This window comes from Argentina silus (assembly GCF_951799395.1).
Source record: "Argentina silus genome assembly, chromosome: 10".
NCBI classification, from domain to species: domain Eukaryota; kingdom Metazoa; phylum Chordata; class Actinopteri; order Argentiniformes; family Argentinidae; genus Argentina; species Argentina silus.
In genome coordinates, this window is record NC_139664.1 from 18,661,122 (window position 1) to 18,676,381 (window position 15,260).

At 45.1% G+C, this 15,260-nt stretch overlaps 1 protein-coding gene across 1 annotated transcript; it reads right to left on the reverse strand.

Moving 5' to 3' along the window:
* Window positions 1-1,196: 1,196 nt before the first annotated feature.
* Window positions 1,197-12,467, reverse strand: trmt11 (tRNA methyltransferase 11 homolog). Its single transcript, XM_083678658.1, has 13 exons — window positions 12,388-12,467; window positions 11,924-11,989; window positions 11,560-11,633; window positions 10,900-10,981; window positions 10,531-10,623; window positions 9,544-9,678; window positions 9,267-9,423; window positions 9,024-9,104; window positions 8,494-8,658; window positions 8,264-8,336; window positions 7,927-8,061; window positions 3,639-3,759; window positions 1,197-1,494 (listed from the first exon to the last, which is right to left on the reverse strand). The coding sequence occupies exons 1-13, from the start codon at window positions 12,463-12,465 to the stop codon at window positions 1,354-1,356; spliced, it is 1,401 nt and encodes a 466-aa protein (XP_083534784.1). The 5' UTR covers window positions 12,466-12,467; the 3' UTR covers window positions 1,197-1,353.
* Window positions 12,468-15,260: the final 2,793 nt, after the last annotated feature.

A 15,260-nucleotide genomic window follows, 5' to 3' on the forward strand; every position in this document is an offset into this window, starting at 1 on the left:
CAGTTGTTGTTTGTTTTGAGAAAGTTTTTCCTCAAGTTTCCTATTCAGCAAATGAAATGCATGTTCAGTAGAATTTAAATCTGGAGATTGACTTGGCCAGTCAACAACTTTACACTTTTTGGCCCTGAAAAACTCCCTAGTTGCAATGGCAGTATGTTTTGGGTCATTGTGCTGCTGTACAATGAAGCACTGTCCAATAGGTTTGGAAGCATTTGCTTGTACTTGGGTAGAGGGTTTCTGTACACTTCAGAATTCATACTCTGCTGCCACTCAGCAGTTACTTCCTCAATGAAGACAAGTTAGCCAGTTCCTGTGGAAGCCATACATGCCCAAGCCATAACACCCCCTCCACGATATTTCACAGATGAGGTGGTATGCAGTGGATATTGGGCAGTTTCTCCAATTCTCCACACTTTACTCTTGCCATCACTCTGGTACATGATCATCTTTGTCTCATCTGTCTACAATACCTTTTTCCAGAACTCTGAACTCTTTTAGCAAACTGTAACCTGACCATCCTGTTTTTTTGGATAACTAGTGGTTTGCACGTTGCAGTGTAGTCTCTGTAGTTCTGTTGGTGAAGCCTTCTGCAGATGGTAGACTCTAACACATGCACGCCTACCTACAGGAGAGTGCTTTGTAGGACAGTTGTTTTGGGGGTTTTCTTTATTATAATGAGCATTCTTCGGTCATCCACTGTAGAAGTCTTCCTTGGCCTACCAGGCTGTTTGTGATTTCTGAGCTCACCAGTGCTTTCTTTCCTTTGAATGATGTTCCAAACTGTTGCTTGTGTTAGGTTTAAGGTTTTGGCGATGTTTCTGATATTTCAGATCATAATGGATTCCCTGACTTTAATTGACATCTCTTTGGTCCTCATGTTGACAGACATCAATAGCAGACACCAAAGGCAAACACAAAGCCTAGAATACTAGACATTGCGAGCTCTCTTATGACTGCACAAATGATGTGACAGAATGCACCTGACGAACCAGAAACACCTGTCAAGACAATTGTCCCATCACCTTTGGGGACCCTGAAATAGGGGGAATATGCATAACAAGTGTTGTAATTTCTGAACGGTGAAACCAATATCTACCCACATACCATCAAATAAAAGCTGAGAACCTCTTCTTGAACCTCATAGTAAGTGTTTTTTCCAAACTTCCAAACTTTTGGAGTGTAGAGCTAAAAGAAAAAATGCTTCACTGTCCCTTTAATTACGCAGGGCAAACAAAAAAACATTTAGATAGAAAATGAGCGAGATGATTTAAAACAGGGAGTCCGTCAATCAGTCAGCTCTGTCCCTATGGAGTCCATTCTCAACCAACGGGAGGGCAGGTTTCCTCAGGTCCGTCACTGCCCATTGGCGTCCATTTTGGATTCATCCTTTAAAGTCCTTTTGCTGATGCCACTGAAGTACTTCTCCCTGAAGGCGTTGTGGCCTTGGTACGGGCTGAACTGGGTGTCAGAGAGGTGGGACAGTGCATCCGACTCCTGCAGAGACAATTAGAGAAGTCAGTCAGAAGTTAAGTTAGAAATATCATGAGTAGAATGGACATGCCCATTACCGGCAGTCATCTTTGAAGTACCATTTGGTATTTTAAATAAAGTTCACAGCTTTATTAATAACCAACCTACTCAACCGACATTGGGATACCCAACTGTCATTCTACTCACTCTATTCCTATGGTCAACTATCACTAAGGTGACTACTGATGGAGTGCTTTCATGAAGTGTATGTCAACTACATGCCTATAGTATCTGGAGCTTCAAGGGTTCATTGCAACGTGGAACCAATTCATCCAACCAAAAAGGGCTTACCAAACAAATTACAAAAAAAAAACAGAACAGTGAAAACTTTAAAGTAGAACACAAACAAAGTAAGCAAATAAAACACCTTTGCCAAATCTCTCAACAAACTAACTACTGAGTAAATTGCCTTTGTGTACCTTGCCATCATAAGCTAACGTTAGTGTGTAATAAACTTGTGCAAGAGTGAGTCCTCATAGTTTCCTGTGCGGTGGGGCTGGGGCCAGGTCGTTAGAAAGTGTTTGGCAGGCCAGGGCGAGCAACGGGCGGGCGGGCGAACGGACATACGGACGGACGACTAACGAGGTGCCATGCAGACGGCGAGCTGGAAGTGGTGACTCCACCGCCGGCCTGCGACTCGTCAGCTACACCTCTCTCCATCGCCCCCCTGGCTACCGCTGCCAGGCAACCTGGGGATGGTATCTACCAACATCCGAGAGTTGCCCATGGTAACAGGACCGCTAAACAAACTAACCTACAGGTAATGGCTTGGGGCTCCTAACACTACCACCTTTCGGCTCATTAGCCTTCTTCGCTATTGAGCCGAAACGCCGGTGAATAAATGTCACAGCAACGAGAGGAGACCGTTTCGACTTTCATTTTCATTAAGTTTTGAGTTATGTTTCCGTTCGTCAGCACCTTCGCTTGGAGGTGCGTTCTTTATTCCTTTTTACGCTCCTGGCACGACGACACCATAGTCACCATGCCAGGTATGCACAGGCTAACACAACATAACATCAACAGTCAAACTACACCACATGCAAAAGTGGTCCAAAAATCTGAGATTACAGTTCCATCCACACAAACTGGTACAGGGCCTAGCAAGCAGAACCAACTCTGTACGAAAAACACCTACATTCCCTAGCCACTGCTGATGGTTTGGATCCACACCTTCGTAGATGGATAGATAGCCATTTCTGCTCGTGAACCCCAGCCAAGATCAGATCAGAGCATATGGAGACAGCGTGATGGGCCAGCTTTACACGGCCAGACAGGAATGCCTGCATTGATTTGATTCTTACCACTTGAACCTCTGAAGCAGCCTTTGAAAGGGCTTATATGCTGAGCATTGGAAAAAGCTGGAAATGTGACATCTATATATGGCATTGGGGCTATATGTTCCAGGTTTGGGGCACTGGGAGTCTTAAGACAGATGCCAGTCAGAGCAGATAAAACCGCGGCTTTTGTGTGTGTGTGTGTGTGTGTGTGTGTGTGTGTGTGTGTGTGTGTGTGTGTGTGTGTGTGTAGTGATTCACACAGGGGCCTTTATGGGAACAATTTGGGGTTTTGAAGTGAAGTGGTTGTCAAATCCAAAGATGGATTATTTTCCATACAATGTGTGATTAAGTCATTTAAGTGTAGTATAAAAAATGACTCAATCACAGCCAGATGGCGAGGTTTACTGTGGGCTTCGACTGAAGCACCATCACCATTCACTCCAACTGTGTGTACACACACACACACAACCTTTCCATGTATGCATACATACATACATACATACATATACACATATGTGCATGATCATACATACAAACACAGAAGAATAAACATATTCCTTGGCACACATGGCAGTTACTCAAGATAAGTTCATGTAATTCATCATAAGTGGCATGCCACAGCATCACAAGAACATACGCTACAGTCCTGCAGCATAAGTATACTATTACTTGCGAAAGGGATTAACCCATTCATTCAGTATGGTTGACATGGTCCACTTAAATGCACACACACGGACAAAACACAGCAGCCACGAAACACCAACTTACAGACGGACCAGATACACACACACACACACACACAGACAAACAGAAAAAGTCAAACACACACACCTCAGGCTCCTTGATCTTCTCCATGGTGATGAGTCGTCGGGAGGTGTGGCTGGAGAGGGTCTGCTCACAGTTACTGACCAGCCTCAGACAGGGGTTCAGGGGGACCATCTCCTCACAGTACCTACAACACACACACACACACACACACACACACACATACCGACAGTATAGAACAGATGAGTGAGGAGAAGATGCCTGTGGTTCATTCATGGTCATGGAGGTTAATAAAACACATAACGCATCAAGGAGGAGTTCAAAACATCCTGCAAACCACAATATACACCCCCCCCCTCACCCACCACCCCCACACGCACACACACACACCAACAAAAGACTTAGCCTGACCTCCTCCAGTAACTCAGAGGCCTTGGAGAATCACTGAGTGAATGAGAGCAGGCCTGAGGGGCCAGACACCCGCCACAGGGCCCTGCTCTCTGGAGCCTTGCTGCTGGATGTGGCTACATGAGGCCTACTGGGATACAGCCATCCCTAATCCCCTCAAAATTACACTACCACCAACGCCAGTTCTCTCTCTCTCTCTCTCTGTCTGTCTCTCCAACCCCCCCCCCCCCCCCCCCGTCTCAATCTCTCTGTCTCCCCGCTCTATTTCCTTCCCTTTCACTCCTTCTCTCAGTCTTTTGACCATAGTTGAGGAAAGCTGCTCTGAAAGCTGTTTTTTTTTAGATGACACTAAGATAACAGGGGACATGTAGTTTCTTTAGGATCACCGTCAGTCCTGGGCAGAGTACAGCACAGCTAAAGCTATCCAGGCAGGCTAGGTATATTATGAGGGGGGGGGGGGGGGGGGGGGGGTGTTTGTATATTTGTGTCAGTGGCTCTTTTTCCTACCACCACACCGACCGTCACGGGGCCAGATATTCACCCTCGTGTTTGTCTCCCGCGTTGCCATGGCCACGGTGGAAACATGGCTGCTGTTGCGGTGGTCGGCCAACACCGTGCGTTAATTCCGCCCCGCCAATCACCTCTCGTTACTATAGGGAGCTGGACCTGCCACATGGGCCTTTTCATTTCGAGAGAGGGAGAGAGAGAGAGAGAGAGAGAAAGAGCCGTGCGGTGCCAGGCTTTCACTTTCAATACATATTTTTCCATCATCTAAGATGAATATAGTGTAAAGCTCTATTATACAGATGTTGCACAGCAGGCATGGTGAGGAGGGTCACGGTGGAGGCCAGGAACAGGAGGAGGAGGAGGAGGAGACTGGGTCTTTTATCTTTCCTAGTACAGAACAGACCACATTCCGTTCCGTGCATTACCACGAGCCCGTCCTCCGATTTCTACCTCCACCAGCCTCCCCTGGGACAGACACCTGTCTAAAAGCCTAAGGATCTGCCCCCTTCGTACAGATACAGTACACAGGGGTTGTCAGAGGAAGTCAACGACCCTTCTCGGCCGCCACGGGGGGCTCGAAGCCCACCAGTTTCCTGTTTGCTTTGCGCTCAGCTTCATTAGTAACAGCTTCAGCCCTCAGAGATAATGTGTCTGCCGGCTCCTGCCAAAGCAGCGGAGGAAGTGAAACCTCCCGACACTGCGGCTGGAAAAGTCTGAAATGTGTTCAGAACGTCAACACATCGCACAAACGGTGGAGAGAAAGAGAGGGTGCGGAGGGCGAGAGAGCTAACGAGCTCGAGAAGCCGCAGAGTTCGTTAAATCGCAGCCATGGTACGGGGCGGGGCAGTGGGCATGGCGGCGGCAGCGGAAGCATTCTAATTGGCCGGGGGAGTACGCGGTGTGACTTCATCGCCCAAGCCTGTGCAGAGCGTCACAGAGAGACCCCCAGAGCCTCGTCTGCGCCGGCTGTTAGGACCACAGCCCCACACAACACAACACAACACAACACAACACAACACAACACAACACAACATGACTCCTCTGCTATGCCTCCCCATTCTTAAACCAGTGTTTACAAACAACCATGTTGCTACACAGTCCCTGTCCCCCCCCAGGACCACTCTGTCAGTCAACCCTTCAGCCACCAGTGACATCTGCAGCACCAGTCAACAGTGACACCTAGTGGCAGCATGGACACTCTCTTTCATTGACACCGATAACAGACTAAACCCTAACCAGGTTCCACTAACCTACGCTTCTACATTTCTTCTCTGTTTAACACTCCCTTATTTCTCTTGTTCACAATCTCTCCAGTAAGTGGCACTGAGGTAGATGGATAACATTCCTTTGACATCTCTCTAACACACTGTCTGTCTCTGTGTGTGTGTGTGTGTGTGTGTGTGTGTGTGTTGCCCCTCCACGGAAGTCGTGACCTAGGCCAGCTGTCGAATGAACTTTGACACCTCTTTAACTCTCTCTCCATCTATTTTCTTTAGAAAAGTGTGTGTGTGTGTGTGTGTTTGTGTGTGTTGCCCCTCCATGGAGGTTGTGACCTAGGCCAGCCGTCGAACGAACTTTGACATCTCTCTACATCTATTTTCTTTACAAAAGTGTGTGTGTGTGTCTGTCTGTCTGTCTATATATGTATGTGTGTGTGTGTGTGTGTGTGTGTGTGTGTGTGTGTGTGTGTGTGTGTGTGTGTGTGTGTGTGTGTGTGTGTGTGTGTGTGTGTGTGTACCAGGCCAGCCGTCCTCTGACACTCTCTCAGGCCCTCAGTGCTCAGTAGAGGCTGGCTGCAGACGCCCTGCCTGCCGCCTGTCACCACAGCCACAGCCACATACATACCAGGGTGAGGGGAACCCGATAGCCCCTGGATCCCCACCCTGGAGCCCCCAGATCAGGCCCTGGAGACAGCCTCTGTCTGGCCTGTGTCAGCCTGTCTGGCCACACGGGTTTATTTTGGCACACTGCCGCAATGTAGACAGGGTCATCTACAGCTACACCAGGAGTGAAGAGTAGAGCAGTCAGTCAGACAGACACAGACACAGACACACACACACACACAGCGCAGACACATGAACGAATGAACGAACGAACAAACAAACACACACACACACACACACACACAAGACTTAGGCTGACCTCCTCCAGTAACTTAGAGGCGACTCACAGCCGAAGGCACAGACTGAGGAGTCCCTGTAAGCTGTTCTCTCACTGTCCGTTCACATTATCAGAGGTGGGAGTGACGAAATACCAGAAGTATTTCTATTCATTTTCAACTGGGGGAAACGTGACTGGTGGCAGGCCGGCGATGCAAAATAGTTGGCCAATGTTTCACTTTGAGGCGAAATCGCCAGCCAATAACCAATCAGAGGAGGGGAGGACTCACTAGCTTGTTCCGTATAGGCTACTGGGAGATGCACTACTCCCAAATGTGTGGTAAAGAGTGCTGGCAAGCAAAATAACGTCCATCTGCGGCCAAACGGTGGGGTGGGGTGGGGGGGGGGGGGTTGCGGTTGTAATATGAACACACTGTCAGTCAGACCACTGAAGGCAGGTGTATCTACAGATGTGTGGCCTGCGGCTCTCTCTCTGTCTCTCTCTGGCTCTCTCTCTGTCTGTCTGTCTGTCTGTCTGTCTGTCTGTCTGTCTCTTTCTCTCTCTCTCTCTCTCTGTCTCTGTGTGGGAAACTCCAGTGTGTCAGAGACAGAGGGGAGGCGGGGGGGCGGGGGTAACTGACATCACAGGGTCGTGGTCTCCCCCATCCTGCTGCTCTGTAATCTGTGGTCACCAGGCCCTGCCTGGGGGCTTGTCTGTGGTGGTCCGACACAGCTGTATGGAACAATATAAAGCTTCATAAAGCTTCAGTCTAGGCCCGGCCCGGGGTAACCTGAGGGGCCTCTGCTCTCCACTTTATGAGGCTAAAAATGGGATGTACTGAGGGGAAGAGATGCAGGGAGAACCCAAACCAGTGATGGAAACACCTGCATGCTTATTATTGCTTTGTACGCTGATCTACAGGGTTTAAAACATCCTCTGGGCCTGAATCACAATCGCCGGTGAGTGAGAGGGACTGCCCCCTGGTGGTCTACGTGGGGGAAGAATAAAAGAACAGCATCAGCAAGAAATACAGCTGACTGGTGAAGATGAGGCCTGATCAAACACTGTGTCCATTCTACATCACCATTGTGGATGACAGCAGTGAAGGGGGGGGGGGGGGGACTGTCTAAACAAAGAAGACATGAGCTTATCAATGCCAACCGCACACACACCCGCACTCACAGACCCACACACACACACACTCTCTCTCACACACACACACACACACACATACACACACACACTTTCTCTCTCTCTCTCTCACACACACACACTCTCACACACACGTAGGCAAGAGCACCAGAATAATAACAGCTGGACATTACAACTGTATACTCACTCTGGCCTGTAGATGGGTAGCCAATAAACAAGCCTCCCGCCCATGACCAGGTGGTGGGCGGCGAAATTCAATAGGTCGCTGAAGATGTCACTTAAGTGGTAGGCCATGGAAACAGGGACGTGGCCATCTCCACAGCTGGGTGGGAGGGGAAACAAAGAGTCCGTTACGTCGGTGAAGACGCCTTTGTACACTGTTTGAACAACATATGAGTGGACGGTGTGATATAGCCCTCTAGTGCTTGCTCCTTCGTATTGCAGGCTTTCGTTTGCTAAACCGAGCCCATACAGTTCAAAGTGTGAAGACTTTGAGAGACGGGGACAGGGGGGGGTAGACTTACAAGTCCTCAGTCGGTTTAACACTGTCCTTCTGTGAACCTGTTCTCCTGGTGGACTCGCGGATCCCATAGGGCGCTGAGAATAGACCAATCACAATATAGAACAGGTATGAGAAGACTTTACAGGTTCAAATCAAATAACGCACCCCCTAACTGAGTCTAGAAGAAGAGCATGGCTGAAGAACAGCATGGCTGAAGAACAGCATGGCTGACGTATGAGGAGAAGAACGTACGGTCAGTAATGATGGCATCAAACAGCGCTCCTTCCCTCCAGACGGTCTTGGAGGCGTCTGACACCAGGACGTCCACGAACGACCTCTCTGTGCCGTACTGACGGAGGTTCGCTCGGATGTTCTCGTCCGGACCCCTCCACTTCTGGTTCTTACGACTCGCCTTGCCTGGAACCAACGACATCATCATCATCATCATCAACAACACAACAACCCAGTGGGTTGTAGGCGTATGTCATCATACACAGTGTGAAAGACAATGCTATTGAACGTGAACACCTGCATAGAGAATAATATGCGATGAAAGTCCATATGTCACAAACTGCAGAATGTAAACAAGACGAGAGACATCTGTCACTTCTGGAGACAGGTCGGACTGGTGGTTAATTAACGTCATGTAGGATGCGGACTGGACTCTTTGCCAGGAATGGTTACGATACCCAAAATGACGAGTGTCACCGGTCATGTTTACATTCTGCAGTTTATGGCGTATGGACTTTCATGGCGTACAGAGAGTCACCACAAGGTCTTACCTATCCCGTGGATTGTGTTGTAATCAATATCGGTTCCACAGACGTAGGCACCAAAATGAGAGCATGCAACCAGGAGACTACCTAAGACCACAAAGAGAAGAGAAGAGAAGAGAAGAGAAGAGAGAGAGAGATGACTAATATCCCCAAATAAACACTTATCTTCGACCAACAATATGAGCTTCGTGTTCAACGTCTTGTCTAACGCCTCTACATTCGTAGTGAGCGTTACGTCCAGTGCAGTACCTGTGCCAACAAAGGGGTCGTAGACCAGGTCATGCCCTTTGACCCTGGCGTGGTTGGCCATGATGAAAGACAGTCCAGCGTCCATACTGGTGTTCCCAATGAAGTGCCTGTTCTTCACACTGTGAGAGCGGATCAGTTCCCTCTGACCATCCGCTATCTGAGGAAAAATATTTGACAACCGAAAACATGTCGTCATGAAATGGCCGGTTTATGACGACGGCTAATTTGATTTGTCTATTTTTAAAGGGGAACATCAGAGTAAGTCAATATGACTCACCCATCTCCCAAAGTAAATGTAGAAAGGCTGGTCAGGAATGTCGTTCGGGTCAGTGCCATAGTCCTCTAAGAGACAAAAGATGTGCTTTGGGTTCTTCAGATTGACTCTTCCCTTAAAGTTCAGATACTCCATAGCCTTGGGAGAGAGAGAACAGAATCATTTTACATCAGGGGAGGATGGTGGAGGTAGAAATTGGAGGACAGCCTCATTGTAATGCATGGAATGGAATGAGGAATGGTATCAAACACACATTCCTCATTCCATTCCAAACATCCTCTGATTTCTACCTCCACTGCTTTGCATGTGGCAACTCCATCGGTGATTGGCTATAACACACAGAATGTAGGCCCTGCATAAGTATTGGAAAGAGGAAGCATTTTGTCTTCTTTTAGCTCTATACTCCAACAGGTTGGATTTTAAATCAAACAATTACCATGAGGTTAAAGTAGAGATTCTCAGCTTTAATTGCATGCCAAGTAAATCTCCAGATTTAAATCCAATTGAACATGCATTTCATTTGCTGAAGAGGAAACTTAAGGCAAAAAGACCTCAAAACAAACAACGACTGAAGATGGCTGTAGTAAAAGCCTGGCAGAGCATCACCAGAGAATATACCCAGTGTCTGGTGGGGTCAATGGGTGGCAGACGTCAGGCAGTTAATGCATGCAAAGGATTGTCGACCAAATATTAAACACCATATGATTTTTTCCTATACTTTCGGAGCCCTGAAATAGGGGAGAACGTTTACAAAATGTTGTACTTTCTAAATGGTGAAACCAATCTGAAAGAAAAAAACATTGAATTATACCTGAGAATCCCAACTTTGACCCCATAAACTGTTGGGAGTATAGCTAAAAGAAAACGAAATGCTTCCTCTTTCCAATACATATGGAGGGCACTGTATAACAAAACAGTACAGTAATAATATTCGAGAATCTATCTTTGAGAAATGCAACTGGTAGCAAATCAAGTGCATCATATACTCACATCGATCTTCTTAATTCTGTCCTCAAACTCAAGGGTCTTGTTGAAAGTGTAGACGTTGATTTTATATGTTGAGTCTTTTTGGAGGAAGGGAGACTGTGGGGAGGTATATAGATACACAGAAATTAGATTGCACACAATAAGATCACACTACAGTCTCACCACCAGTGGAGGTAGAAATCGGAGCAGGAACTCCGACTTCTACCTCCACCAGCCTCTACTGGTCTATACAATAGACTCTACACACAGATTTTGTGATTGTTTCTTTTCTCTGAAAAGCACATTATATTAGTTTTGCATAAAGTGTGCTGTACAAATAAAGTTTGATTGATTGATGGATTGATTGATTGACTGAACATGTTTTTCACAAACCATGTTCTCTGTTGGGTACTTCAAGAGAGAGGTCTTGAGTTCACTGTGCGTTTTTCCATGACCCCACAATTCAAATGCAGACCTAAAGGATAAACAAACAAGCAATGACAAAAGAACCATCAGAATTCATACAGGCACTCCAGTAGGTATCCCAGAACCCAGAGCTCTGTTCTCCCTTGGGTGTGCACGTGTGTTGTCTGGGAGGAGGGGGGGTGCAGTGTATATGTGTTGTCCCGGGGGGGGGGGGGGGCACGCATCACATTCGTACAATTTATGAGAATTGATTGCATGGCCAAATAAACAGTCTTCTTCTTCTTCTTCTTCTTCTTCTTCTTCTTCTTCTTCTTCTTCTTCTTCTTCTATCCCTCTTATAGGGTGTGAAGCATTTAGTTTCGCCCCATTAATAAAGGTGGTGTAATAAAAGTGGTGGCACACTGTAACTCAGCAACACAGCACACAATCACAGCCTATTCACACAGCTGTTCATGTTTTGTGACACTAAAAAAAAAAGTGCTGCTACTGTCCACACACTGCAAAAAAGGTCTCCAGAATCCGATACATCAAAAATACTGTGTCCGGGAAGCCACCATAGAATTAAATACATTCTACCCTTGCAGATCCTATTATAACTATGATACCATGTGATGATCTGTTACTCACTTTGCACACACCGTTCTGCCCATGATGCTCTGCACATCTTCCTCCGACAAGCCATTCAGGCGCCAGAAGGGAGTCTGAGGAGGACAGGGACAGAGAGTGAGAGACAACCAATGACCTTTAGCCGAAGGGTTTATAGAGCAGTGATGACAATTACAAGGATAGGCTAAATAAGATGATATGAGTTAGTGAACATGTATGTTGTATGACATTTACATTTGAATAATTTAGCAGATGCTTTTATTCAGAGTCACTTACAATAAGGATGTTCGTGTAAAGTCAGGGAAACATCTATACATCACAATCATCGCAAGAAAGGCTTTCTATAAGGCAAGTGCCACAAGCTGTCACAGTGCTCTTATTTCACCTTTTCTCTGAAATGTTCACCTGGATCAAACGGTTTGCCCCTAAGGGAGAGCAGCGCCCTGATCTCCTGTAAGACAGAAAATATATTTCTGTTATGGCAGCTGACAGGTTGGAGCTTTTGGGTTCAGTTCAATGTTCATCATTCGCATCCAGCGGTAATATAGCGTATAATACAACACAATACAACACAACAGAATGGTTCAAAGTAGACAAATTGACAACATGACATAAGTGCACTACAAAACACGACACCACATCATTCACACTCGAGTTAAAGTGGCAGTCTGCAATAAAGTGCAATGGTATGCATGGGTTATGTGTCAGTAGCTTTAGCTGTTAGCTACTGGATGGAGACAGACGATGAACAATGGACAACGGATTTGTAGAGAATAACATAGATGACGAAAGATGACATAATGCCGAAAATGTGACAACGTATTAATGAATTGCTTTTATGAAACATACCGGTAGCCTGAAGTCAACATTGTCGTGGGCAAGATGTAGCAAATATTGAAGGCATGTTCTGCCACTGTGGGTCGCCATGTTCGATTCCCATCAAAATACGTCCTACGAGAAACCGTGTCCCTACAAACAGGGTTCCTGTGTGGGTTACTGGAAGGTCAGGATCACTATAAAGTGAGGTGTAAGTAATAGATCACTGCAAAGTGGTATTTTATAATATTTTCATGAATTAAGGGAATATTACGTAACAGGAACAATATACTTTTTTTTTTCTTTTTTCTTTTTTTTTTTTTAAATGTGATCATTATAATGTACATATATGTGCAATTACATGTAATTTTTCATAGCGCTCATATAATGTACTGTGCAAATAATATTACAAGGCTAAACATGATTTTTACTACCAATCTACTCAACAACACTTCTAGTATACATATCAAGTGAGTTTCAACCATGAGGGGTGTCATACAAAGTATTCTTGGCCTTTTACTGTGGCCCAACAGTTCGTAGTGCTTCGTCTGGATTACATATGGGATACATAATGGACTGTATACAAATAATAATCCAAGGCTTGATTTGTCGTTCACAGAACACAGCTCACAACAGCCCCCCTCCACTGCACTGTGACGTCATAATACATTTTAAAAGTATAAAAGTTGCTGCTTATGTTGTTACCGTCAGTCATTATCGCCTGGTCATAACTCTGATCAGTTCATTAACGAGCCATAATCACCGACACACCGAGGAGTAACCGAACCTGCCAATCAACGCAAATATGAATAACAAGAAGGTAAGGAACAGCGTGCAGGACAATCAAATAGACAGGCTAGCGTATGACTGGGGATTTCTGCCCAATTAGGCCTATAGTGAGGAGCGGGTCAGGTGTACTTGCACATTGAGATATATTATACGCTATTGTAGTGTAATATATTTTATTTTAGGCCGAGAGATTTTGACATTGTACACTTCTGATACTATTTGTGAATCTCTGAAATTAATCGGTCTTGCAAAGTGCTTGAAGCATTAATGTGTACATCATATACGGCTATTGGCCGAGCTAAAAGCATCCTTCCTATTATATTATGGTCCTACACTTTAACAGCAGCTGTACAGTTAGCAGGTGTGCTATGGTTGAGGTGAATTTGGATATTGTTTGATCGTCCTTCAAAAAGTTGTTCATCTAGGCCTACATCAGATAATGCGATTTTATTTCAACAGTTTATGATTAACAGCCAATTACTGTTGTTATGAATATAATGGCAGGAGAGTATACGGTAATATAATATGTACATACAACGAAAATGCATGTTGCTTAGCCTATGTGTTATAGTGATTTTGATATCCAACTTTAAAACAAATACACGGATGTAAAATGTGTGAAATATTGTCATTATCATTATTATTAGGCTATTATATTTATTTGGAATTTCCTATTATTAATATCGTTAGCTATCATTATTAGCTACCATGATTTTACACAAGTTGCGTGGTCCCATGGCAACAGCCGTATTGTGACGTCATAGTTGTTTTATGACACCTGCTTCAACGTCAGTCGGTGTACAATCATAAAGTTAAAAAGCCCTCACTGCTTTGTCAAACGTGTTTCACGCTAATGTAAGACGACAATCTACGGTGTTTTTATATTTGCTTTGACAATGCCGAACAAAAAAGAGGTAACTATTTCGTAATGTGCTATTGGGTCGATTTGACTGGATTTGATCATGTGTGATCTTATATGTGTTTTCTTGAAGGCCAACAGAAAGAGTAGTGGCAAGAAGACCATGGTTGAGAATGCCACCAACACAGGTTAGAGATTATCTTTATAATGTAACACAGGTTAGAGATTCTCTTTAGAATGTTACAATGCTTCCCTATGGTGGGGAGATTGTGTTATTCTGTTCAGACAGACTACAATGCACACAATTCTTCATTCAGATCATGTGTATTTGGGTGAAATATCCTATAGAGGCCATATATACTGTATTTGGATAGAACTTAGATTTTCTCTTTGAAATATACAGGCTACTGTGAACCATAGATAGTTAGTCTTTACATACAACTTTCTATGTCTCCTTGTATTTGCCAGCAGCTCCCTCACCTCCGCCTGGGCCCCGGTCTCCAGACAGGTTTGAGAACCGAGCTGCAGTGATTGAGCTCTTGGAGGAGAAGGCACGTCAGAGTGCCAAAACCCCTTCAGACCAGGAAGAAGAGGTCTACCCCATCCTCATCAACTTTCTGATGAGTCTGACTGATAAGTATGTTTAATGTCTCTCTGTAATGGAGGTATCTTTCAGTAGGGGGACTGTGCTCAGGGGAGGCTGGTGGAGGTAGAAATCAGAAGACTGGCTCATTGTAATGCATGGAATGGAATGAGGAATGGTATCAAACACACATTACAAAGAGCCCGTCCTCCGATTTCTACCTCAATCAGTCTCCCCTGACTGTGCTGTTTGAGTGTGTCTATGACAAAGTTAGTGGACATTCTGTGGGTTCGGTGCATATGTTGTGTTTTCACGACTGTTGGTATTGTGTGCTGTGTGTAGCTTTGTTGTTGTCATTGTCTTTTGTTGTTGTTATTGTATTTACCAATCACTGTAAAAAAAACTGCTGAAAATATTTCCTTATTTCTTCATCATTCAGGCAATGGAGAGTGATCCGTAAGGGCATGAGAGACCCTGTGAGTTGTAATTGATTGAATGATTGAATGATTGATTATCACCCAATCAACCTTTATTTGTATAGCACATTTCATACACAAAATGCAATACACTTTGTTCATAACATCAGTCCTGATTTGTGTTTATTTTCTATATATAAAAATATATTTTTTCATAATATACCATACATCCTAACTTCACTAACACATACAATATGAT

Coding starts and splice junctions, on each gene's coding strand:
- trmt11 (XM_083678658.1), bottom strand. CDS start 12,465: ATGGCGACCCACAGTGGCAGAACATGCCTTCAATATTTGCTACATCTT. Junction 8,659..9,023: donor CAACACAATCCACGGGATAG/GTAAGACCTTGT, acceptor CGTTGGTTCCAG/GCAAGGCGAGTCGTAAGAAC. Junction 8,062..8,263: donor GTTAAACCGACTGAGGACTT/GTAAGTCTACCC, acceptor CCTCCCACCCAG/CTGTGGAGATGGCCACGTCC.